General features: G+C 45.2%; 4 protein-coding genes across 10 annotated transcripts; all 4 read left to right on the forward strand.

The window, feature by feature from the left end:
- The first annotated feature begins 159 nt into the window (after nucleotides 1-159).
- Nucleotides 160-2,071, forward strand: nhp2 (NHP2 ribonucleoprotein homolog (yeast)). The gene is made up of 4 exons (XM_086057223.1): nucleotides 160-484; nucleotides 692-761; nucleotides 1,519-1,624; nucleotides 1,724-2,071. The coding sequence occupies exons 1-4, from the start codon at nucleotides 310-312 to the stop codon at nucleotides 1,847-1,849; spliced, it is 477 nt and encodes a 158-aa protein (XP_085913349.1). The 5' UTR covers nucleotides 160-309; the 3' UTR covers nucleotides 1,850-2,071.
- Nucleotides 2,072-2,761: 690 nt separating this feature from the next.
- psmg1 (proteasome (prosome, macropain) assembly chaperone 1) lies at nucleotides 2,762-6,639 on the forward strand. The gene is made up of 8 exons (XM_086057219.1): nucleotides 2,762-2,778; nucleotides 2,943-3,138; nucleotides 3,899-4,002; nucleotides 4,099-4,235; nucleotides 4,349-4,411; nucleotides 5,944-6,142; nucleotides 6,241-6,371; nucleotides 6,505-6,639. Exons 2-8 carry the CDS (start codon nucleotides 3,017-3,019, stop codon nucleotides 6,580-6,582), a joined length of 834 nt encoding a protein of 277 aa, XP_085913345.1. The 5' UTR covers nucleotides 2,762-2,778; nucleotides 2,943-3,016; the 3' UTR covers nucleotides 6,583-6,639.
- An 86-nt stretch (nucleotides 6,640-6,725) lies between these two features.
- ccdc15 (coiled-coil domain containing 15) lies at nucleotides 6,726-12,144 on the forward strand. 4 transcript variants are annotated; one of them, XM_086057209.1, is made up of 10 exons: nucleotides 6,730-7,107; nucleotides 7,254-7,433; nucleotides 7,479-7,562; nucleotides 8,297-8,413; nucleotides 8,502-8,603; nucleotides 9,152-9,244; nucleotides 9,310-9,413; nucleotides 10,209-10,406; nucleotides 11,356-11,504; nucleotides 11,588-12,144. In XM_086057209.1, exons 1-10 carry the CDS (start codon nucleotides 6,943-6,945, stop codon nucleotides 11,635-11,637), a joined length of 1,242 nt encoding a protein of 413 aa, XP_085913335.1. In that variant the 5' UTR covers nucleotides 6,730-6,942; the 3' UTR covers nucleotides 11,638-12,144. The 4 variants fall into 4 exon arrangements, with proteins under 4 accessions (XP_085913338.1, XP_085913337.1, XP_085913335.1 ...); XM_086057210.1 differs by having other exon boundaries at nucleotides 6,734-7,107; nucleotides 7,254-7,391; nucleotides 7,500-7,562; XM_086057212.1 differs by lacking the exons at nucleotides 11,356-11,504; nucleotides 11,588-12,144 and adding an exon at nucleotides 10,823-10,903 and having other exon boundaries at nucleotides 6,726-7,107.
- A 52-nt stretch (nucleotides 12,145-12,196) lies between these two features.
- slc37a2 (solute carrier family 37 member 2) lies at nucleotides 12,197-21,804 on the forward strand. Of its 4 annotated transcripts, none has more exons than XM_086057207.1 (19): nucleotides 12,197-12,515; nucleotides 12,729-12,781; nucleotides 14,213-14,294; nucleotides 14,386-14,476; nucleotides 15,190-15,268; nucleotides 15,343-15,478; nucleotides 16,572-16,648; nucleotides 18,217-18,383; nucleotides 18,472-18,509; nucleotides 18,627-18,725; nucleotides 19,435-19,525; nucleotides 19,594-19,656; nucleotides 19,756-19,841; nucleotides 20,421-20,469; nucleotides 20,564-20,637; nucleotides 20,962-21,040; nucleotides 21,120-21,217; nucleotides 21,351-21,415; nucleotides 21,600-21,804. In XM_086057207.1, exons 1-19 carry the CDS (start codon nucleotides 12,486-12,488, stop codon nucleotides 21,613-21,615), a joined length of 1,473 nt encoding a protein of 490 aa, XP_085913333.1. In that variant the 5' UTR covers nucleotides 12,197-12,485; the 3' UTR covers nucleotides 21,616-21,804. The 4 variants fall into 4 exon arrangements, with proteins under 4 accessions (XP_085913333.1, XP_085913331.1, XP_085913334.1 ...); XM_086057206.1 differs by having other exon boundaries at nucleotides 12,198-12,515; nucleotides 18,582-18,725; XM_086057205.1 differs by having other exon boundaries at nucleotides 18,472-18,725.
- The last annotated feature ends 163 nt before the right edge of the window (nucleotides 21,805-21,967 follow it).

A 21,967-nucleotide genomic window follows, 5' to 3' on the forward strand; every position in this document is an offset into this window, starting at 1 on the left:
AACTTTCGTCCTGTGTTTTTGCCATTATTATGCACAAGGCTCAAATTTTAAGTGGCCGGAGAAAATATAAGAAATCACGTTGTTGTAGTTGTTGCTGTTAGTTGTTTTTTTCTTTTTACGGCTGTTATTCTTGTTACTGTTACTCTCCGATCCAGTAGAGGCGCTGTGGTTGTCTGCGTTCCAGCACCGTTTCAGAAGAAGAACCCCGAAGCACACGTGTTTTTCCCCGTTCCCCACACAGTTAGCAGAGCTAAAGTGCGGCTAATTAGTTAAATAAAAACGATCTATTATTGATTTTGGAGATCGGACATGACGAAGGTGAAGAAGGAAAAGGAGGACGCTCCGGCGGCCGACGCCCCGGCGGCCGACGGTCACGAGAAGTCAGAGAAGAGTTACCAGGAGTTGGTTGCCAACGTGAACGCGATCGCGCAGCCGCTAGCCACCAGGAAGCTCAGCAAGAAACTCTACAAATGCGTCAAAAAGGGTAACGTTTACCATTTAATCTGCAACCTTGTTTATTTTATGACTAGTTCGACTCTCCATCTGGAGCTTTAAATGCCGCGACGTTGTCTTAAAGTATGTGTTTTAGAGCAGTACTTCGTAACTAATGATAAGACCTTTTGTTTTCATCTTTTTTTACTTTTTACTTTTTTACTAATGATGTGTATTTAAATGATGTCTGTCTTTTAAGCTTCCAAACTGAAGAACATCCGCAGAGGAGTGAAAGAAGTTCAGAAGTTCATTGGAAAGGGGGAGAAAGGGTGAGTCATGGTCGTCTTCCTCGTCAGTGGTACCTTGATTTTCGAAATTCTTTCCCTTCCTAAGCTTTACAAGCTTAATCGAACTAATATCAAGTAGTCTGTGTTGTAACCCCCTCATAAAAACACCACATTTTAAAAATAAAAACTAAAGTACTGCCAAGTCACAACACCCCGTGTCTTTGTGCAGTCAAGTGTTAGTACAACATAGTATTGTATGTAAAAAAAAAACATTAATGGAACATAATTAGATTTTTTTTTTTTTTTTTTTTAAGTCTGTGTATCATGTTTTCTGAATTAGTATAACTCAGATGCACACTGTGCAGGAAGAAGGGTTTCACAACTAAGCTGCAGTAATGTGACTTGGGTTTTTTTTTTTTTGCAGAGGATGAAGACTTTAAGCCTGGTCATGTTGTTTTATTGTGAATATGTGCTTCTATACTGTCCCTGCTCAAATATCCATCACTTAAAAGGTTATAGGTACCACAGCATTGATGCTAGTTTAGTTATTAGCCCAATGCTTTTATGTGATCTTGGTAAATACAGAATTGTTTATTCTCATTGTTTGAACTTCAACTGGGAGTGGCAATAATGCTAATAGAAGCAAGCATTTTTAAAGAAATCTGTTGACAAAAAAATATTCCCCAAAATCCGTAGTTTGGTCACTCTTTGCACTGTAGTCGTTCACTTTGTTTAAATCATGGGAAAGTGGCTGCTGGAAATCTCTCTGTATCGTTGTCGTGTTTTGGCTGATGTGCAGCATCGTGGTGTTAGCCGGCGACACGCTGCCCATCGAAGTCTACTGTCACCTGCCGGTCATGTGCGAGGACAAAAACCTGCCGTATGCCTACATCCCATCCAAAGTGGTGAGTCGCCCCTCACAATTGTGTGCGGCGTCTTCTCCTTCACTCAAGCGTCCACCAGCCAGTCGAGACTACGTGGCTAATTTGTCGCTGTCTCTGCAGGACTTGGGCGCATCCGCGGGCTCCAAGAGGCCCACCTGCGTGATCATGATCAAACCTCACGAAGATTATCAGGAGGCATACAACGAGTGTCTGGAGGACGTGACCAATCTGCCCAAACCGCTATGAACTCACGCACGCTATCCATCAGGACAATGACACTTTGCGGGACACGTCCTCTCAGGTTCAGATGCTGGAAATGAGTTGGAATGTGACGGGACATTTAATTTTACAGTTTCAGAGCGGATCCTTTTTATTTTCTACTGCGCATGTTTAACATTCATGTAAAATGAATTAGTTTTACTGTACTTTTCTTTTTCAAATAAAAAAAAAAAAGTCAAGCCTGTCAAACGTGTTTGTTTTACATTTAATACAAATACATGTATTCTGCATAAGGATAAGAAATGGTTGGACTTAAAAGCGCTTTGTATTAATTTTGTAAACGTTAAAAATATTGAGTTAGGGAATGATTCTGAACGTAGGCTTCGTTTGTAATCATTCACTCATTCTCTACTCCAGAGTTAATATGACGGGATTTGGAGAGATCTTTTGAAAAATTCTTATGGATTAAATCCAAATGTATTGTACAGTACTCACTGAACTGCACTTAAAAATGCACTGTATTTGAAAAGCAAAAAATGAACTACTGTACATGAAATGTAAAAAATGCACTTTATTGGATTCGAAAAATAAGTTGAAAACGTGTGCTTCATTTTGTTTGTATTACATTATAAATGTGAATTTCATTTGTATTTTTAATTGATTCTTGCGTCACGAGGGCGCGAAGAGAGTGGGACTGGACGGTTTGGAATGGAAGAAGACTGCGGTGCGTTGTGATGAGCACTTTAGGTGGTAAAAAAAAATCACACTTTTGCCTCTCTAGTCAGATTGTTATGCTTGTCAGATGACATTTCAGATCTTTTTGAAATCAAAATAATCCTCACAAATCAAATAACGACTCAAAGTTCAATGCTTTTCAATGAGCAGTTTGTTTTCACCGACTTGACGCCGTCTTGATTTAGGACGTCCTTTTGACGGAAGCTCTGAATTGTCCATAGGTAAGAATTCAAAAAATAAAATTGCATATAAGATACAATTAGTATACCACTATAGCAATTTGTCATTAAAACAAACACACACAATTATTACTGAAAATTAAAATCGAACAGATATTTCAATTAAAAAGGTCAATGATTTATTTTGAAATGATTGTTACTTGTAGAAGGCACCCGGAAGTGTTCCCTGTCCGGCGCTACGCTAAATCATAACGCCCTCTAACCGAACTTTCGCTGAACAATGGCCACGTTTTTTGGCGAGGTTTTGTCGGTTTACTCCCGGGCTGTGGAGGAAGACGATGAAGAGGAGCTCGACGAGGACGAAGAAGACGTCCAAATCCGCAAAGAACTCGAGGAAAAGAGGTAAACATGGGGCTCGCTAACCTAACCGGCGATGTGGAGAGATGGTGTGATGAAGCTGAAATCATCATTGCGACCATTAACACAGACAAGCAAACATATTATGCCCCCCCCCCCTACACACACACACACACACAATGTCAAACGTTCCCAGGTGTCTCGATAGCATGTGTGTCTCAATGCTCTCACGAGAAGCTAACGTCAATCTGTGCATCCTACAAAATTTAAACTCAACTTGTGAAGGCAGCGAATCTTCATCAAGCCGCCAAATTACAAAGACGTTTGTGGTTCGCCAAAATTAATCTTTGCTAACACTGCAGCTCTGCTTACCTTTTGACTGTGACATGCTAGTGGTTTAGCTGCTTACCTTTTGACTGTGACATGCGGGTGGCTTAGCTGCTGCTTGAAAGTGGCCCTTTACTCTGGAACTTCAGCCAGTCCAGCTTCCGAGTCATTGGCAGCAAACAGTATACAGACTGGCTAAAGGTTCACCAGTTAACAGCCAGCCGCTAACCTGATCTCATCACAGCCCACTCTACATACACTCTCATTTGCTGACACCCATGTCACTCAGCAGACCAAGCCTGGTAGAATAAACGTGTCTAAAATGATTTGATAGCTGCCATCATCGTGGGCAGGTACTTCAAAGTCACAACTTTTTGTAATACATTAACAAGTCCATTTAAAGTCAATTATGTCCCTTTTATGATTGTGAAGCTGTACCTAATGTTGAGTTTTGAGCTTTTTGTACATTTTTTTTCAGGGAGATTCGTCTACATTGGAGTCCTGAGGTGTGTGATGCTCTGAAGTCTGGAGACAAGCTGATATGCTCTCATTTCATCCTCGCTGCGGGACACAACGCTTCCAGTGAGCACACGCAGCACAAACAGCATAAACAAGAATCATCGCCTACCCCCATGCAGACGTCAACACTCTTGTCTGGTCTGGTCTGGTCTTCGCCAGGGTTTCTATCTGTGTTTGTTCTCTCCTCGGAAAAGTGGGACGCGGTGGGACGTGCTTCCGTGTGGAACGAGAGGAGCCAGGCGGGAAGCGGCGAGCAGTCGGCGTGCGTCTTCTACCGACACAGGGACGAGCTGTCTGTGAGTTTAAAACAAACAAAAAAAGTTCTTCCCCAAGTCACTCTTCAATTTGACCATGCTATTAATAACAATGATAGTGACAGTAACAATGTCTTGTGTTTTTCCTTCTGTAGGTTCTAATCTGCCAGTTGACATGCTATGTTGCTGAAGATCAGCAGTTTCAGTGGGCAGAAAAGGTATTTTTATTTATTTGTTTTGACAAAAGTGTAACTGTTATAGACCCTGTAAAGCAGGCATGTCCAAAGTCCGGCCCAGGGGCCAAATGCGGCCCTTGTTCAAATTTCTACTGGCCCGCAGCCTCTAGCTAGCATAAAATTAATAACGAGTGACCCGTCAATAGTTTTGACAACAGTACAAAATACATGTTAAAAAAGTAATTTTATATTTGACCACCAGGTGGCAGTAGACCTGTGGTTGCCCTCTTGGGTGCTTTCGGATCGGAAATAGGCTCCGAGGGTGCTCTGCCTTCCCGAACACCCCATCTCGACGTCGTGTTCGGTGTCAGAGTGAACACCTTGCTAGCAGCATGACCTCTTGTGTGGCCCTTTACAGCCCATTTCTAAAATAGAGATTGTAGTGAAGAAAATGAAAGTTGACAGAGAGGGATGCTTCCAGGCCAAGTGGAAATTGTCATATTTCTTTGCACAGAAATACAAAACAACTGTGTCTAAGTGACTGGCTTTTTCAAGAAATTCAATTACCAAGCGTCACTACCAGACGAAACATGCAAACTACGACAAGGTGACGTAACAAATGCCGTGAAAAATTAAAGCAACTTAAAGCTGAACGGTCAGCCACCACACATTCTCACCTCGCCAAATCTGGCCCTCGTTGCAAAACTTTGGACACCCCTGCTGTTAAGTGAATTCAGAGATTTGTTTCTAAATACATTAAACACATCTGAAGATAATTGCTGAAAACGTGCAAAGTCTGAGAACTGTGTAGTACTCAATTGTGGAGCTATAGTGGTAAACAGTTTTTTTAACGGTTTGACTTTTCCATATATTTTATTTTTTTAATCAGCTGCCCCTCCCCTACAAGATAAGAATTTGAGCACCTTTACATCAGCAGTTACCCGGCATATTAGCAATATGCAGTTAGCTAACGAGCTGGGCCAAACCTGCTTCGTTATCGGCTGCAAGTGCACGCATGTCACTGAGAGAGACTGAAGAGCAAGGAATGTTTTTCAAATCCGACTTAATAGCCTGTACATATGTACCGAGAATTCAGACTGGCCTGGCTGCTTCAGAGCGCCTCGTTGTTAGCCGTGAGCATGCACACAACACAGATAAAGGCTGAAATGCTCGCGAGAGAGAGAGCGGTGATATGTGTGTGTGTGTGTGTGTGTGTGTGTGTGTGTGTGTGTGTGTGTGTGTGTGTGTGTGTGTGTGTGTGTGTGTGTATATATATATATATATATATATATATATATATTTTTTTTTTTTTTCTTTTTCTTCAAAGTCCAATGTGACAACCAGCATTTGTGGACAGCAGCTGCATGCTGGCGTGGCCACTTTAGAGTGCCTCATCGTCTGTCATGAGTGTGCACAAATGATCAAGAGTTAGTTTTAGAAAAATAGAAATAATAAAATAAAAAAAGTATTATTAGTTTTACGAGATAGCATCCCGTGGCTATTTTAGAGCGCCTTGTTGTCACATGGTGGGAAGAACTGATTTTATTTTTTGGGTGGCATCTGACTGATTTCAGGTGTTGGACTGCCTGCAGCACAGAGATCTGCACGTGACCGTCCTGTCAGACAGCTCCGTGGCCGACTACAAGAGCGCCAACTACCTCTGCGGCAGCTCGGTGCCCTTCCTGCGTTCCCTCCACACCGCCGCTTTCAGCGGGCCACGTGTGTGCCCGGCCCTGGAGCAGCCAAACATACTCACCGGACTTCCAGCTGCAGGTTTTCCCATTACACAATCTCAAAAGTAGTGCTTTAATGTAGCCCAGTGGTTGAGAATCTTTTTTTTTTATGCTATGTCCTACTGGCTCTTTAATTAGTGTTGAACCACTGCCAAGTCCACCGCATCTCTGCCGTCGTCTACCAGTGCTTCAGTGATGTCATCGGCGCCGACACGGTCACTATGGAGACCTACAAGCCGGCGCTTGCCAAGCTTGGGCAGTCCATAAAGGTTGTTTGTGCTTCTACATTTCCACACTTGAATTGATCAGAGACTTAATGAGCTTAGGTGCTGCCGTTTTGGTAAACGACAGAGTTGAAATGTGTACAATTCAAATCTTCTGTTCCTCTCTTTCTCCGCTCAGTTGGATCCTTGCCCAAGCTCAGATGCCCTGCGCAAGATTGTCAGAACCAGAGACCCTCAGAGTAATCTTTACATCTGAAACTTTCTATGTGCTAAAATGATCTTATTTCTTAAATAATAAAAAACGTGAACCAAACGTGTGTGTGACGTCATTACCGTCACAAAGCGATTTGTGACCGGGAGCAAAAGACAGCGATTGCAGCTCCAGTGCGTTAGGGGGCAGCAGTGAGCTGTCGGGACGTTTGACTAATAAGACAAGCGAGCGAAACTCAAATCTCCTTAACATCGCTCCGACACAAGTAAACGTACGTTTACCGTTTGGTTTTCCTCTTTGACTAATGAAACGATTTGAACGCAAGATTAAACCTATTCCCTGAGACTATTTCAACGAATAACTCGTGAGTTTTCCGGGGCGAGCGTGAACGACCTCTTAGCAACCATGCTTGCTAACCGGGCGACGACGGCGAACAAGATCCGGGAGAAAGTTCCCAACAAACGGGGGACAGAGCACCGGGCCAGCAAGGTGTTGGCCGAGAGGAACCAGACGGTCGTGGCCGTGGGAGCCTGGGTGGAGGACGGCCAAGAATTCGATCAGCATCCGTGTGTGAGTGTCTGGAGCTTGCTTGTTGTCGAATGCAGTCGCTACTAATCACACTACCTTTCGTTTTAGTCTTCTTACATTGTATGAAGCAGAATGCGTTCGAAAACCGCAGATACTGCCCAATTACTTGTTGTTGTTTCATATCTTAGGCTTTGGCTTCTTACACTGACGCGCTCCAGGCGGAGAAGCAGAGGGAGAATGAAGAGAGTTTGCGAAGATTTCAAGCGCAAGTGCGCCATCGTGTGGCTGTAATCGGCAAGGGGCGGCTTCAGGAAGCACAGTCAGTGGTAAATATTCTGAACTGTCTGTCCATGGCATTATTTTGGACGGTAAGTCAATGAGTTGTCTTGTCTGTACACCTTCAGTATTAACAGCATCTTCTCAAACATTTGCAGGGTTCTGTTAACAGGGGAATCCCGAAACAACATCGTGTGCCCGGGAAGACAAACATAAATGAGGTACTGCTGTTCCGGATGACACCAGACTTTTAACGTGTGCAGAGGGGACATTGGAAAAAAAGTGTCTAGGGAAACTGTTTGTATTCTTTATCTTCTGTGTTTCATTATACCTCGATTCATTGTGTAGTAATATATTTGTGAGGGTTATACTTTTATAAACCTTGGTTGGCCAATGTGTGCGCAGCAGAATCTGAAGCACAAAGCCCATTCCGTTATTATAACGCACCAATTGTTTAATTCTTTGTATTCTGCAGGATTATGTAATTACTGTATGTTTCTATATAGAGCAGATTAGTCAAAACACACTAAGATTAAGGCAGCACTGTGATAGGAAATTGTTTTTGTTGTGGTTAAGTTACTGACAATGCACTGAACCGAACTTTGATTTTATTGAGACAGTCTTTGAGGTAGGCGTGGTTGGGGGAGAGTTGAATTTGTTGAAGAGGTAGAACTGGCTGGGATCAACATAGTCATGAAAGTGAGTGTTGTACTTGAGGGTGATATTGCAGATGGGAATTCTGATCATGTAATGAAGAAGAGAGGCCCCTGTACAGAGTCCTGGGGCACACCTAAAGTGACTAGGGATGGCAGTGAGATGAATGATTTCATCTGAATACACCAAGTGCTCATGTGGTGCCATCACCAAGAAACAGAACAAAAGCCTAAAGAAAAAGCAAAACAATCTCACAAGATTTACTAACATCTGACATTGTCTTTCCTAAATGGTTTTCCAGCTCCACGACAGTACCAGGCAGGTCCGGCTCAAACTGGCAGGCTGCCAGACCAGCCTGTCTGCCGACGAGAGGTCAGAGCCTTCCGCGGACAACTGGAAGATCTCGCTCACCAGACATGTGAGTGCTACGTGTTTCCACCACACTTCCAATTCTTCCTTTTAAATGCCAATCATGTGAGGTATGAAATAGTCACTGTCCTCAATAGATGACCGAATGTGACGTCCTGAGGGAGGAAGATGATGAAGAGGAAGATGAATACAGATACGACCCGTTTAGACACCCGGCAAGCAGTGCCGGATCTGTTTTGGTGTGTCCAGCCACATGAAAGCCTCAAATTTTAACATGAACATGTCCACCAGTAATGGCATAACAACAAACTAGTCTTCTTGACTCATTTAGTTCCTCTTTATCTCAAGACCCACAGTATCAAATATAATCCTTGAACTTCACTTTTCTTTAAATAATTCCAATCAGGTCAGGCAAAGAGACCATGTGGCCTTTATCCTTTTTTTTTGCCTTTTGGCCTTTTTTTTTTTTTTCTACACCCAATTTTTTTAAGGAAGTTCCAATTACAGCAATGCATTTGTTTTTAAAGTATTGTGCAAAAGTCTTAAGTCGCATTTCCACCAAAGGTTTGGTACTTGCAGTTCCTGGAGCTAAATACTGACATTTAAACAGTGTAATGTTATTGGGTTTTTTGTATTTTTCCAGCAACCTGCAATTTGGTTGAAAGAAGAGCACAGCTATTCAAAAGCAAAAACAAGTCATGCGTATATAAACGGCTGTAGCTGTCAACGGTGGTAGAGTGGTCACAAAAACTGTCTGACATTCCCAGATTCCAATCATATGTTTCAGACAAGCGCACGTGGGTGGGACGCTTTGACGTCTGACCCCAGAACCTCGAAGGTGCTATGGTCTATAGAAGACCAGGAGGAGTTGAGAAGACAGGTGAGTCGTCTCATTACTTGAAGTAAATTTCCTGAATTTTATTGATTTATTTTTTATGTCCACAGCGGCAGTCGCAGTTCCTGATGCACCGCCGCCACTTCATGAGCGTCGAGCGGCAGTGCGTGAAAGACAACAACCAGCACAGGAAGCACCTGAAAAAGACGGCGAGGTGAAGACAAACCGCAACACTGACAGCTCGTAATACTTTCGTCAAACTTTCTGCACGCTTCGTTTTACGATCGCCATTGACATTTTGGAAAACGTTACTCACCCTAAAAAACATCTCGTAGCTATTTGCTTGTTGAAGTATTTATTGAAATCTAAAACATGCTATTGAGCCTGGGAGCTCTCTGCTATTTTTGTTTGAATTTTAAAACAACAGTGTCTTGTCAAGGGGGGGGGGGGGGGGGGGGGACACACACTCTGACAAGTTGCGTATCTGAAAATCTGCCTAAAGTCATTGAAAGTTACGTGTTGAATTTTGTACTTTTCAAAATGTTGAAGCTAATATTGTCCCTTTTACTTCAAATTAATATTAGCTCCAAATAATCGGTTATCGGCCTCCTTGGCTGCTAATAATTGGTAGCGGCTGTGGAAAAAAACACCGGTAAATCCCTAGTCCAAATATAAGTTGGTGCAATCTTTAATTACGTCAACATCAGTGCTAGTTTGGTTAGCTTGTCTATGGCATTTTGCATTGTGTCTTAGCATTAAGCTAGTAGTCTTTCATAAACCAAAGTCATAGTGTTTGGATTAATACACAAGGTGTTTTTATCTTTGTTTTATGATGAGTTTTTATCCTAAGTCTCCACTGGGAAATAAACACTTCATCAAAAACAACCCCCCAAAAAGTTGGTTAAAAAATGGGATACTTTCCCGCGGCACACCTGATGACAATCCCACACAGAGCAGTGGTTGGCTCTCGCGACTCGTAAAGGAATCTTTACTTCTCTGCACCCTGAAGGATAAAAGCAGCCAAGGAAAAGGCTCGCCTGGAGGAGGAGCGGCAGCTGGAGCGCGCGCGGCAGCTCACGCACGTCCGCCAACGCCTGGAGGAGCGCGAGATGCTCGTCCTGGAGCGTCTCAAGCTGGAGGAGGAGGAGAGAGCGGCCCACCTAGAGAGGAGGAAACGGGAGACGGAGAAAGGGATCGTGGCCAGCAGGTAGTGACCAGGCCTTCTTCCAATGGCCCAACACAAAGCTCAGGTGTTTTAGGAGGCTTTGCTCACACTTTTTGCTTTCACGCAAAGCATGCAACATTTTGTGTGTGTTTGGAAGTGTTCATTTGAAAAATTACGTCCCATGTTTTTTTTTTTTTTTTTTTAATTTCTTTTAGGCTGATTCCATTATTTGCTTCAATGAATTTCCGACAACCTGGAGCTTGTTTTATGGTGCCTTGATGCTTAAAACAATAAAGATGTGAATTACAGGCAGAGCATTGGACTATTTTACAATACTTTATCCTTTAGTACTTGTTAAACTTTTACAACAAAGAGAAAACAACTGCAAATGTTTTTTTCATTGGGGAGATGGGTGTTTGAATGTCAGTATCTTTGTTTTATGTTGTATTTGTTACCAGGGGCACAGCCCCATAGGTGGACCTGCGTGTGCACAGGCCCATCCAGATTGACAGTCTACCCACCCAGTGAGATTCATGAATATATTTGCCGGTATACATTTTTTGAAAATTATAATTTTTTTATTTGCGTTTCTTTGTGTTTTTTTTTTTTTTTCATTTTATTTGATTGAATATTAAGAATGGCATAATTGTGGAAGATCTGAACTTCATATTATTCAGTTTGGCATTTTATTTGAATATACGATGTGTCGGGACAGGAGGATTGTGCTCTGTGAGAGAAATATTCAGGCCCACCCTGATATTTTCAGGCCCACCCATTAGCCACATTCTGGCTTCGCCATGTTTGGGGATGTGTGAAAATAAATAAATCTGAAAAAAAAAAAGGCAATTTTTCAAATATTGGCCGATACATCGGTCAGGCCCTTCAAAACGTCACGAAAAGCCTACTGGAACATCTGAACTTTATTTGGAGTCAATTACCCATCCATTAATCAGATTTTACCAAAGTGTAATCTCCATTGATTTGTACACAGGTACATCGACGCTCTGAGATCCCAGGTGAGGGACCGAATGGCCAACAAGAAGTTGGACCTTCCGCCTCTGTGCTGCTGCGCGTCCTCCTTCTGGGAGTCGCACCCTGACACTTGCGCCAACAACTGCGTTTTCCACAACAATCCCAAAGGTACTGCCGGGCGCCGGGCACAAGCCGCGACTTTGTGGTAAAGGAACAAAATCCCACTCACGGCGGCATTTCTCTCTTGGCAGAATACGCGCAGGCACTACATGCAGCCGTGTCCAGTTTGGATTTAAAGTGAAAGCTGCTGACCAAGAATCAAATGAACATGAATTTAATACACCCAAACTAGGGCTGGGTAAACTTTTGGATTCGAGGTTCAAACCATGGATTGCCTTTTATGATTTTAGGTGTTAATAGAAGCTCTGGGTGTGGGTGTGTAAATGTTATATATAGGTTTACATGCTGATACAAAATGTCTGATTGTTTCTCTTCATGTTGGACCTGTCCATAGAAATTTCTGTTGTAGTCATCTACAGTGCTTAGAGAAAGTATCCACAGCACGTGGACATTATGCTGTATTTACAGCCTTGTTTTAAAAACAGAATACATTTCTTTCCCCCCTTCCAAATTCTACACGCAAATTAGGCTGTAGTTAGATTTATTGTATTAGGTTTTTTATCGTCATCAGTAAATACTCAAGTACATATACCATAAAAATCTTTATAAAAAATTGTATACTGTTCCGCCCTACGATCGTGTATTCTCACACAAAGGGTGTTTTTTTATTAAAATGAATAATTACAAATTCGCGACTCCTCAACTACTTCCTGCCCTTGTTGTGACGTCACCCCCTCCGATCACGTGTGTGTGGGGACGTTCAGTCTGGAAAATCGCGTGGAATAACCAGGCTCTCGCTATTAATAACCACTCCTCGCTACCGGCCATCCACTCGGGCGTCTGTGAGGGTTTTTTTTTGCAGCCGTTGGCATTCTTGTGGAGGTCGGCCTGACTCTTATTTAAACTCAGCCACTATGGAGAACGTCGTCTGGACGTCGGCGGACCTTGAATCCCACCAGGAAGCCCAGTGGCAGCTGCTGTCCTCCGGCAGCAGTTAGCATCAATTTCCCTCTTTAACCAGTGCCTTAAATGTCGTTTTTTGAAAGGATAGCAAAACAAGTAAGCACGTTTTTTAATTTCCTCCGACTATTTCATCTTCTATGAGCGTAACAAACGCCGTAACGACACGCTAATAAGCAGTCCCTTCGACCTCAGTGGTGCCTTCAGGGTTTCATCTACGCTTTTGATCATGACTGGAAGACCCATTTGAGTTTTTTTGTTTTGTTTTGTTTTTTTGTTACGCCTGACGACGTTTTTTCATCAACCATGAAGGCGTCCCTGGCCCCCGGCATTCGTCTTATCACGTCCTTCTCTAGGGACAGCTGGTGAGTTCACCAAACAATGAGGTCTGACATTGTTTTCCACACTTTTTCAAGGTGTCCGTGAACATCGCACTCGCTGCCACCGTGTTTTGAGAAGAGGACGAGTTGGCCATATCATCTTATCTCTCCCCGGGGCGGTGAATGATTTGCCTAACCACATCAATATAGACAGTCAACATCAGCCAGTAAACACAGTGCGTCATTTATATTGAATTAATAAACGCATTTGTAACATCTCGTGCTCGCCCTCGGGCTTTTATTTGCTTTGCCGTCGTGAGAAACCCACCGTACCAGCCTCCCTTTAGAAATTGTCCGTTTTATACTTTCCTCAATTACCGACACAGATTTGACCTTTACCTAATCGGTACGCTCGAATAGATATACATATAGGTAGTATTTAAGGAATCCGGCCACAACCGATGGCTCGTTTGTGGCCTTTTTTTTTAAGCATATGGCACTAAAAATATTTTCTTTTCACCCGACTGGAGCGGCGGTACTGTGCGTTATTGAGTGATGCAAGGTTGATAAAACACTTTTTGTCCTGCAGTTTCACTGAAGGAAGCGTGACAACAATGGGAGCAGTTTCCCCATTGTTAGGTTTTTAATGTGGTAAACACTTAAACCTATACAACAGCACCATGCTGTTGAATAATTTATTATTCTAAAATAAAGCTTTAGAACACCGTATTTGGAATCATTATTGTAACATATGGGAGCATTTCCCCCTCACATTATTTTGTCTCTTAATGTGTTGTTGTCGTTAAAACACGATGTAGCAGCCTAGTAATACAGATGAATGTACTAAGCATTTTGAACATGAATTATTCCCATTTTAGGGGCATTTTATAACAGCGCTGGGAGCATTTGACCCTAAATTGTTAAAGCGTTAAAAATCGGTCAATTTCCCCCCTCCATTAACACATTACAACATCAGACAAAGATACAAGGGCCAATTTTTCTCTGTTGTAAAATTAAAGAAATACCAAAAGGCAAACTAATGTGAAACAATCGCACTTTGACTGTAATTCACATCTTTATTGTTGTAAGCGCTAAGGGGCCAAAAAAGAAGGTATTTTAGAATCTTTTTATTGCTTCAATGAATTGACCATTTAATTGGTCATCAGAATTTTATCCTGCCAAATCTCAGAAACGGTATAGGCCTCAAAAAACCCATATCGGCCGTGGCCCTACGTTATATCATCACAGTTAGCATATAGTTGAATATAATAGGCCTTTTAGTCATTTGTGTTATAACTGGAGCTGTCACTTGTTCAGGGAACAATTTCTTCATCTTGGCGATAAACGAATCCTGTTAATTGAGACGTGGTGGCAGCGGCGTGTCATATGTGGACCATGTGTAGCAAAAAAAAAAAAAAGTACAAGCGAGCGTGTGAGTACTTTTGCCAACTTATTCAGTCCACGTGTCGTGCGCAGGTATCGAGGCTTCATCCTGCTGCTCACCTTCCTCTTCTACACCGCCTACCACCTGTCTCGGAAGCCCATCAGCATCGTCAAGGTAGCGCGTCGGCCATGTTTGAGGAGCGCCTTGCTGCACGCAGTCTGCCACGTTTGTGGATCCACCTTCCGCCCCTCCGTCTTTTTCCCAGAGCGAACTCCACAGAAACTGCAGCGGTGTCATCCGTCCGGCCGGTGTAAACATCACCAACAATGTCACCTGGTGCGACTGGGCTCCCTTTGGTAAGTGCGTCGGTGTCCGCCAACTTTGAACTTACTTTACCGCCAAACAAAAGTGTCTCAAAAAAGGACATACGGTGATCTCCCGTTCATCTTGCGGGGCTTCGTCCAGTCCGAGTTAACGAAAACAAAGGAAGGAAGGTCATTTGAGAATTGTAGTTAACTTTACACAATACTAAGTGACCTTCTTCGTTTTTGTCTTGCACTTGACAGATACTCCATATATTTAATACAAACTAGAACACTAAAAAGAAGCATTTTCAAATAATGTCAAAAGTAATTAATAACTAACAAACCTGCTCTCAAAATGAAACAAATAACAGGAATGAAAGGTCTTACACGAGCCCCACCCGCCGCCACTGGTGAATATCTGCAATATAGGGAGACCACATTGCACCCTTTATGTAAACTTACCCAAACCCAGGTGAACTTATAAAAACTTTAAAAAAAAAAAAGACATTTTTTTTTAATAAATATTCCTGAGCACCTGTTCTTCCTTGCTTACTTGGCTCTCCAAATGAGATTCCCAGTGTGCATGCTTCAAGCTGTTGGTTTGACACTCAGTCAACAGTTGACGTTTACTGCAAAAGTGACTCATAAAACATGACTGACCGTAACCCCGAAAGAAATCATCCTCGGCCTGACCATCTCTCGGCATTGTGGTTGGATAATGCCGAGCGTGCAAATTCCCATCAATTGATGTGCTCTCTGTCCAGACCAGGACAACTACCAGACGCTCTTCGGGGTGCTGGACAACTCCTTCCTGGTGGCCTACGCCATCGGCATGTTTTTCAGGTGCGGCCCTCGCATCCTTTTTGAGCTCGCAAGCGTGCAAAGTGCAAATATGTCCCCACCGTGTCCGCCCGCAGTGGGATATTCGGCGAGCGCCTGCCGCTACGTTACTACCTGAGTTTTGGCATGCTGATGAGCGGATTGTTCACCTGTCTGTTCGGCCTCGGCTTCTACTGGAACATCCATTCGTTGGGCTACTACGCTGTCATCCAGGTACGCACGCACGCACGCAGCATGTTAGCGGCCGTAACATTAGGCACACCTCTGAATGAATTCCCACGTTCACGTGTGGACATCTTTGGACAGACCGGCGTTGCGGCAGCAAAAAAAGAAATGATGATGAAAATGATCACCTACCATTAGCTAGCTACGCTTCAACAATCGGATGTCGTACCGCGACAAATGTCTCGCTGGCGTACAGTTGTTGTCATCTTATTATCAGACAATAATCTGGCGAGGAAGCGGCACTTTGCATCGCTGCCCTTGTTTTTCTCTTCCGTCATCCCGCTGCTGCCCGTGAGACTCGCTTAAGGCTAGCGGCGATCGTCGCAGCTAGTGACATGAGGCTAGCCCGTTTTTCCGGCCAAGTGTTTTTTTCTTGCAGCATGACAACGTTCTGTCGTGTAAACCAGGCAAGTTTAGAATAGTTGGGGATTTTTCATGATAGTTAGTTTTTATTTTTTTTTGTAAAATAAAATTCTGTTAGTTTTCATTCATTGTAAGAGTGGGTTTGTTAGTTATTATTAGTTTGGTATTTTTTCTTCAAAAATGCTTTGTTTTAGTTCAGTTTTTGTCAGTTTTAGTTAATATACGTTGAGAAATATTGTACAGGCCGAAATTCTGACGGTTTGGACAATTTTAAGTTGAACGAGGCATCGAAACAATTAATCGATGATCAAAATAATTGTCAGTTAATTTGATAATGGATTAGTTGGCGGTTAGCCGTTGCCCATCCGAATTCACCCTGCATGTTGTCTCTCGGTCAATGCTCTCTTTGTCAGCTGACTTGAGGCTGCTGAGTCACATGACAGCAGCCACAAATCATGCTGATGAGCATACACACACACGCGCGCTCACGCACACACACACATGCGCGCACACACGCACACGCACGCACACACACACACACACACACCCACACACACACACACACCCCCCCCCCCCCCCCCCCCACACACACACACACACACGCACACACACACACACACACATACACTTACGGATGCTAGGGGGGTCACAAGGCTGGTTTTTTTTTTTTCTGACTGATGTGTCCTCTTATGTCCAAACCCCCACCCATCGCCGGCAGGTGTTCAACGGGTTGATGCAGACCACGGGCTGGCCCGCTGTGGTGGCCTGCGTCGGCAACTGGTTCGGAAAGGGGAAGTGAGTACACCCCCCGCGCCCAACACCCGCCCTTAATGATGACTCAGCATCGTCTCCTTCACGTGCGTCGCGTTTCGACACGTCGCTGCAATCCAACTTAACAAATTCCCACCCTTAGTGCCAAAAGGCGCTCAGAAGTGCAGCTAAGTGGGGCCAGCCCACCCCACCCCACGCCACCCCACCCCACCCCACCCCACCCCACGCCACGTCACGCCACGTCACGCCACGCATCAGAGCACACTTCATTTTCCAATTAGTCAACAGCGCATATAATGGGCACCTTAAAGCTAGGTGTGGAAATTTCCACCTCACAAGATGGAAACTGGGGTGGGGGGAGGTGGCGGGTGGAGGAGGGGGGGTGTGTGGGGGGACTGAGCTTAGTCAGCCTGCCAGTGAGGAAGTCCTCCTCTGTCCAGACTTCCCAAATGATTTATTTGACTCCCTTTCAAGCTGTTAAGTGGGCCCAAAGGCTGAGCTGTTTATTTATGCTAAGCTAGGCTGAGCACCTTTACGCTCTTAGGCCACCCGTTAGAAACGTTAACTATTTCATCTCGCTCTCCTCGTATTTCATGCATGAGGAACCTTCTTTTCAAAAAAAGAAAAAAAAGAGAGAAAATGTTTTGGATTCAAAACAGGTCTGACAAAAGTACCAAACCTCATTAGGTACACCAGCCAGAGCAGAAATTGTGCCTTTACAACGATATAACGGTTTCCTTTTTACACTCGGAGGTCCATCCATCCACTATCTGTACCGCTTCTCCTCACAAGGGTCGCGGGACACTCGGAGGTATGTTATTTAATTCATTTTTTAGAAGCAATATAAAGCGCATGTGGACCGCGTTTGGCGAGCGTGCTGCCGCATGTGCTGCCGCATGTGCTGCCGCATGTGCTGCCGCATGTGCTGCCGCATGTGCTGCCGCATGTGCTGCCGCATGTGCTGCCGCATGTGCTGCCGCATGTGCTGCCGCATGTGCTGCCGCATGTGCTGCCGCATGTGCTGCCGCATGTGCGCAATGCTTCCGGAAATTTGTAAGGACGGTGAATCGAAGAGCGCAAACCCCCCAAATAACTTGACAACCCTCCCAAAGGGGTTTGGAATAGCTTCCATATGCCTCAGTAGGCGGCAAAGCTCTTTTTTTGTCTTAATAAAGCTCAATGTAAATTGTTTCCTTGGCACCAAGACGCCATGAGACGGCACCAAAGTTATACTTTTATGGCCTTGACCCGAGCACAAAACAGTCAGAAAAAGGTGGCGAATGGATACAGTTGGGAAAATGCCAATCCAAGGGCAGCAGCATGATCTGGAAGTTAGCAACTGACAGCCGTGTCAAAATAGGGTATTCCAATTTGGGTTCGGGTATGCAAGTGGGGTTTCTAACTAGCGTTGGGGTTAGGGCTTCTAATCAGGGTTTCACACCAGGCGGAGTGTTTTAAACTAAGTTTAGGATGATGGTTTTAAACTAAGTAGGGTTTGAAAGCAGGCCCAAACTTTGGGCTGCCGCTTTTTGTGAACGGAGCTGATTCCAATGTGTCCCTAATGAAACGTCCGTGTCCCGCACCGTGGCCAGGCGCGGCTTCATCATGGGCGTGTGGAACTCGCACACGTCGGTGGGCAACATCCTGGGCTCGCTCATCGCCGGCGCCTTCGTCTCGTCGGCGTGGGGCCTCTCCTTCATCGTGCCGGGACTGGCCATCGCCGTCACCGGCGTCCTCTGCTTCTTCTTCCTGGTGGAGAGTGAGTGGCTCGATCGCTAACCGCCGACTCGGCGCTAACCCCCGAGCCCCCCCGTCCCCCCTGACTGACTGTCCTCGGCGTCGCGCAGAACCCCAAGACGTCGACTGCAGCCCTCCGCAGCATCACGTGAGCATCCGCGCGGCTCGCCGGCGTGCGTGCGCGCCAAACAGCCGCGTCAGCGTGTGTGTTGTGTGGCAGAATGAGTCTGAAAGTGAAAGTGGTGAGACGGAGCCTCTCCTGCAGAGTCCGACGCACGTGGCCAACGGCGCCGCCGAGCCGCCGGAAAACGCCGGAGGCGGACACTCGGAGGCCATCAGTTTCTGCGGAGCGCTCAGCATACCCGTGAGGCCTTCACGCCGTCCGTCTTGGCGTTCACACTTTGACGCAAACGTTAGCACTGCGTCAACAGATGCGATCTTCAAAATGACACAAAAGAAAATGTGCACGTCAGAGTTGTTTAGTCCGGTCGTCAAATAATACGCGCTTCGTTATCGCTTTTGATTGTCGTGTGAAAAAAACAAACCGTTTTTCTGGTCTTGACGAACCTACTACTTGATAACCTCCTTTTAAAAGTGTTTCCCGCACATGTGATTTTTTCGATTACTATTTACAACAATGAAACGCTAACCCTAACCCAAAGCAACACATCAATTATTCAGTGAGGTCAATGGATAAAAATGACAGGAAAAATCATTCTCCTTTTTATGTTATTTCTGATCAAATCAACGCATGATCTAGTAGCGCTTTATTTCAGACCGGTAACGGGTAGTAGAAATATTCACTCTGTGTTGTTACCGATTCCGTTACGATACCTGCTCCGCCTTTGACATCGCCCGCCTCACGCAAGTGCGAATGGGCGAGGCAGGAGAACAAAAGCCTACTCCAACAAAACGACTCTACGAGGCCAAGTGCAAAGGCGTTTCCAAACAAAATTCAAACAGCAATTTGGGGGCGCTAGAAGATCCAAGCTAACATACTCCAAAACGCCATCTCAAAAGTAACAATCCATGCGAATTTGCCACGCGGTGAGACTTGTGCTGGCGTCCCGCAGGGCGTGGTGGAGTTCTCGCTGTGTCTCCTCTTCGCAAAGCTGGTCAGCTACACCTTCCTCTACTGGCTGCCGCTCTACATCTCCAACGTCGGTCGGTGTTCAACCACACGCAAGCGGTACACGTATGACGGGCCGTATTCACGCCTGCTCGCCTTTCAGCGCATTTCCAGGCCAAAGAAGCCGGAGACATGTCCACGCTTTTTGATGTGGGAGGAATTGTGGGTAAGCTCTCATTTGAATGAAGAAAAAGCCAACGTGTTCATCCTGACGCGATTTTAGAGCGACGGCGCTTCATCTTGTGCCTTTCACACGCGGCATCAGGCGGCATCATGGCGGGCCTCGTGTCCGACTACACGGGCGGGAGAGCCACCACGTGCTGCGTCATGTTGCTCGCCGCCGCGCCCATGGTGAGTGTCGCCAACCTTTGGGAAGACGTAGTCGGCCTTTTGCAATTCCTCTACATTTCAATGCAATCCAATTGAATGTTTTTGCAAGTATTCCTCAGCACCCGCTGTCACCGAAGACTCCGAAGACTATCGCGTAACATCACTTTGAAGTGACAAAGAAGACTCGCTCACACAGTTCTCCGCACAAACCAAGCCCGAGCGTGCTTGCGCTTCGAGCTGGTTTTCACTCCGAGACTCGAGTTTGCCCTAAAGCTGACGCGGAGAACAAAAGAGAAATTGGGCATTCTATATTTCAAGATCAGCATTTTTAAACAAACGTCTGCTAGCTCAGTGCTCATATATAATGCCAAACGCAAACGAGCATAAACGTTGCAGTCGTCGTACGCCGAAGCGACGCACAACAAAGCAAGCAGGCAAAAAGAATCCAGCAATGTGCATTTCAACGCCAAGCGTTTCAAGCAAATGAACAAAAGTCTGCTCGCTCAATGCTATTATGCCACGTGAAACGCCATTGACGGGCTAACGGCAATTAGGTTTGAAGTGCCGGTCAGTCGTTATAAACACCCTGTCCTGCAACAGCTTTTCCTCTACAACCACATCGGACAAAGGAGCCTCGGCACCACAATTGGTAAGATCGTAGTCGAGAAGGAAAAATCCATGCCGCGCTTCTGTTAGACGACGACACTGATAACGACATGTGAGGTACGTTGGTATTTCCTCAGGCATGCTCTTGGTTTGCGGCGGCCTGGTCAACGGACCGTACGCCCTCATCACCACCGCTGTATCGGCCGACCTGGTAAGGTTTACAGATGATCGGATTACCGTTGGATGGTTGGAAATTGTGCCGCGTTATCGGTTCGGTTTTGATTTACCGTCTTTGCTCCGGCCCCGATTGTTTTCAAAGTGCTCGAAAAACGAATGCTGAGTTGAACTGAATAGATGCTGCTATAATGGGACATGTGGCTTGAAGGGGGTGTGGCCTAGTCAGCAACATTTATTTCAGCGTGAGCATCTGCTCCTTGCCAATGTTCTCCTTTTGGCCAGGACATTTCACAAACGTAATCACGGCTGTACAAAACCACTTTTAACCAATCGATTGATGGAAACATTGTTTTTCCAGGGCACACACGAGAGTCTGAGAGGCAACTCCAGGGCCTTGTCCACGGTGACGGCCATCATCGACGGGACGGGATCAGTGGGTAAGAAGTCGCCACGGTCTCGTCCTACGTTAGCATGTTGACGTCGAATTGACGCTAACGCGCAATGTGGGCGCCGCAGGCGCCGCACTGGGCCCCCTCTTGGCCGGCCTCATTTCGCCGTCGGGCTGGAACAACGTCTTCTACATGCTCATCTCCGCCGACGTGCTCGCCTGTCTGGTAAGGAACGGCATGGAGCGGCAACACGTACACCCCCGCGCGCACACACACACACGCACACACCCACACACCCCTACACACACACACCCGTGAATTGATGGGGTTTTTTGTGTGTTTTTTTTTGCGTGTGCAGTTTCTGTCCAGGCTCGTTTACAAGGAAGCGCAAGGTTGGTGCGGACGCATCCCACGAGTCAGAGGGTGAGCGGCGGCGGCAAAGTCGACACCATTCAATACAGATACATTGTTTGGGTTTGTTCAATGGAGACGTTACCCAATGGCAATCGGGAAAATTGTATTCTCTAGTGTTTTATTGTATTTGATTCTTTTTGTGTTTTGATTCTACTCGTTCACTTTAATGCGTATGTCGATGTTCTTCTTGCAGGTACAAGGAAACTTGAAAGGAGGAGCGACGACCACTGCCGTCACGTCGCCTCGACGCGTGACAACCGCTCGGCACCATCTGGGACAGAATGCAACTCAATCACTTGTCACTCTTTTTATCGTCAACGAGACACTTCTCCTTTTAAATGACTTACTTACACACTCTGCTATGACTATTCTTTTATCAGTAAAGTGTGCAGACATTACATTTGGGTGTGCTGTTGTTTTTGGGGATTGCCATCATATACAGTTTCCTCCTTTTCCCTGACAGAAAAAAAAAAAAAAAAAAAGTTTGAACGTTGTTAGTAAACCGCGTGGCCAGTGATTGTGCTCCAGAAGGCGGTTGCGGGCGCAAGAAACTTTCCCAAT

Source organism: Filicampus tigris, chromosome 17 (assembly GCF_054856515.1).
Source record: "Filicampus tigris isolate MCC_2025a chromosome 17, RoL_Ftig_1.0, whole genome shotgun sequence".
NCBI classification, from domain to species: domain Eukaryota; kingdom Metazoa; phylum Chordata; class Actinopteri; order Syngnathiformes; family Syngnathidae; genus Filicampus; species Filicampus tigris.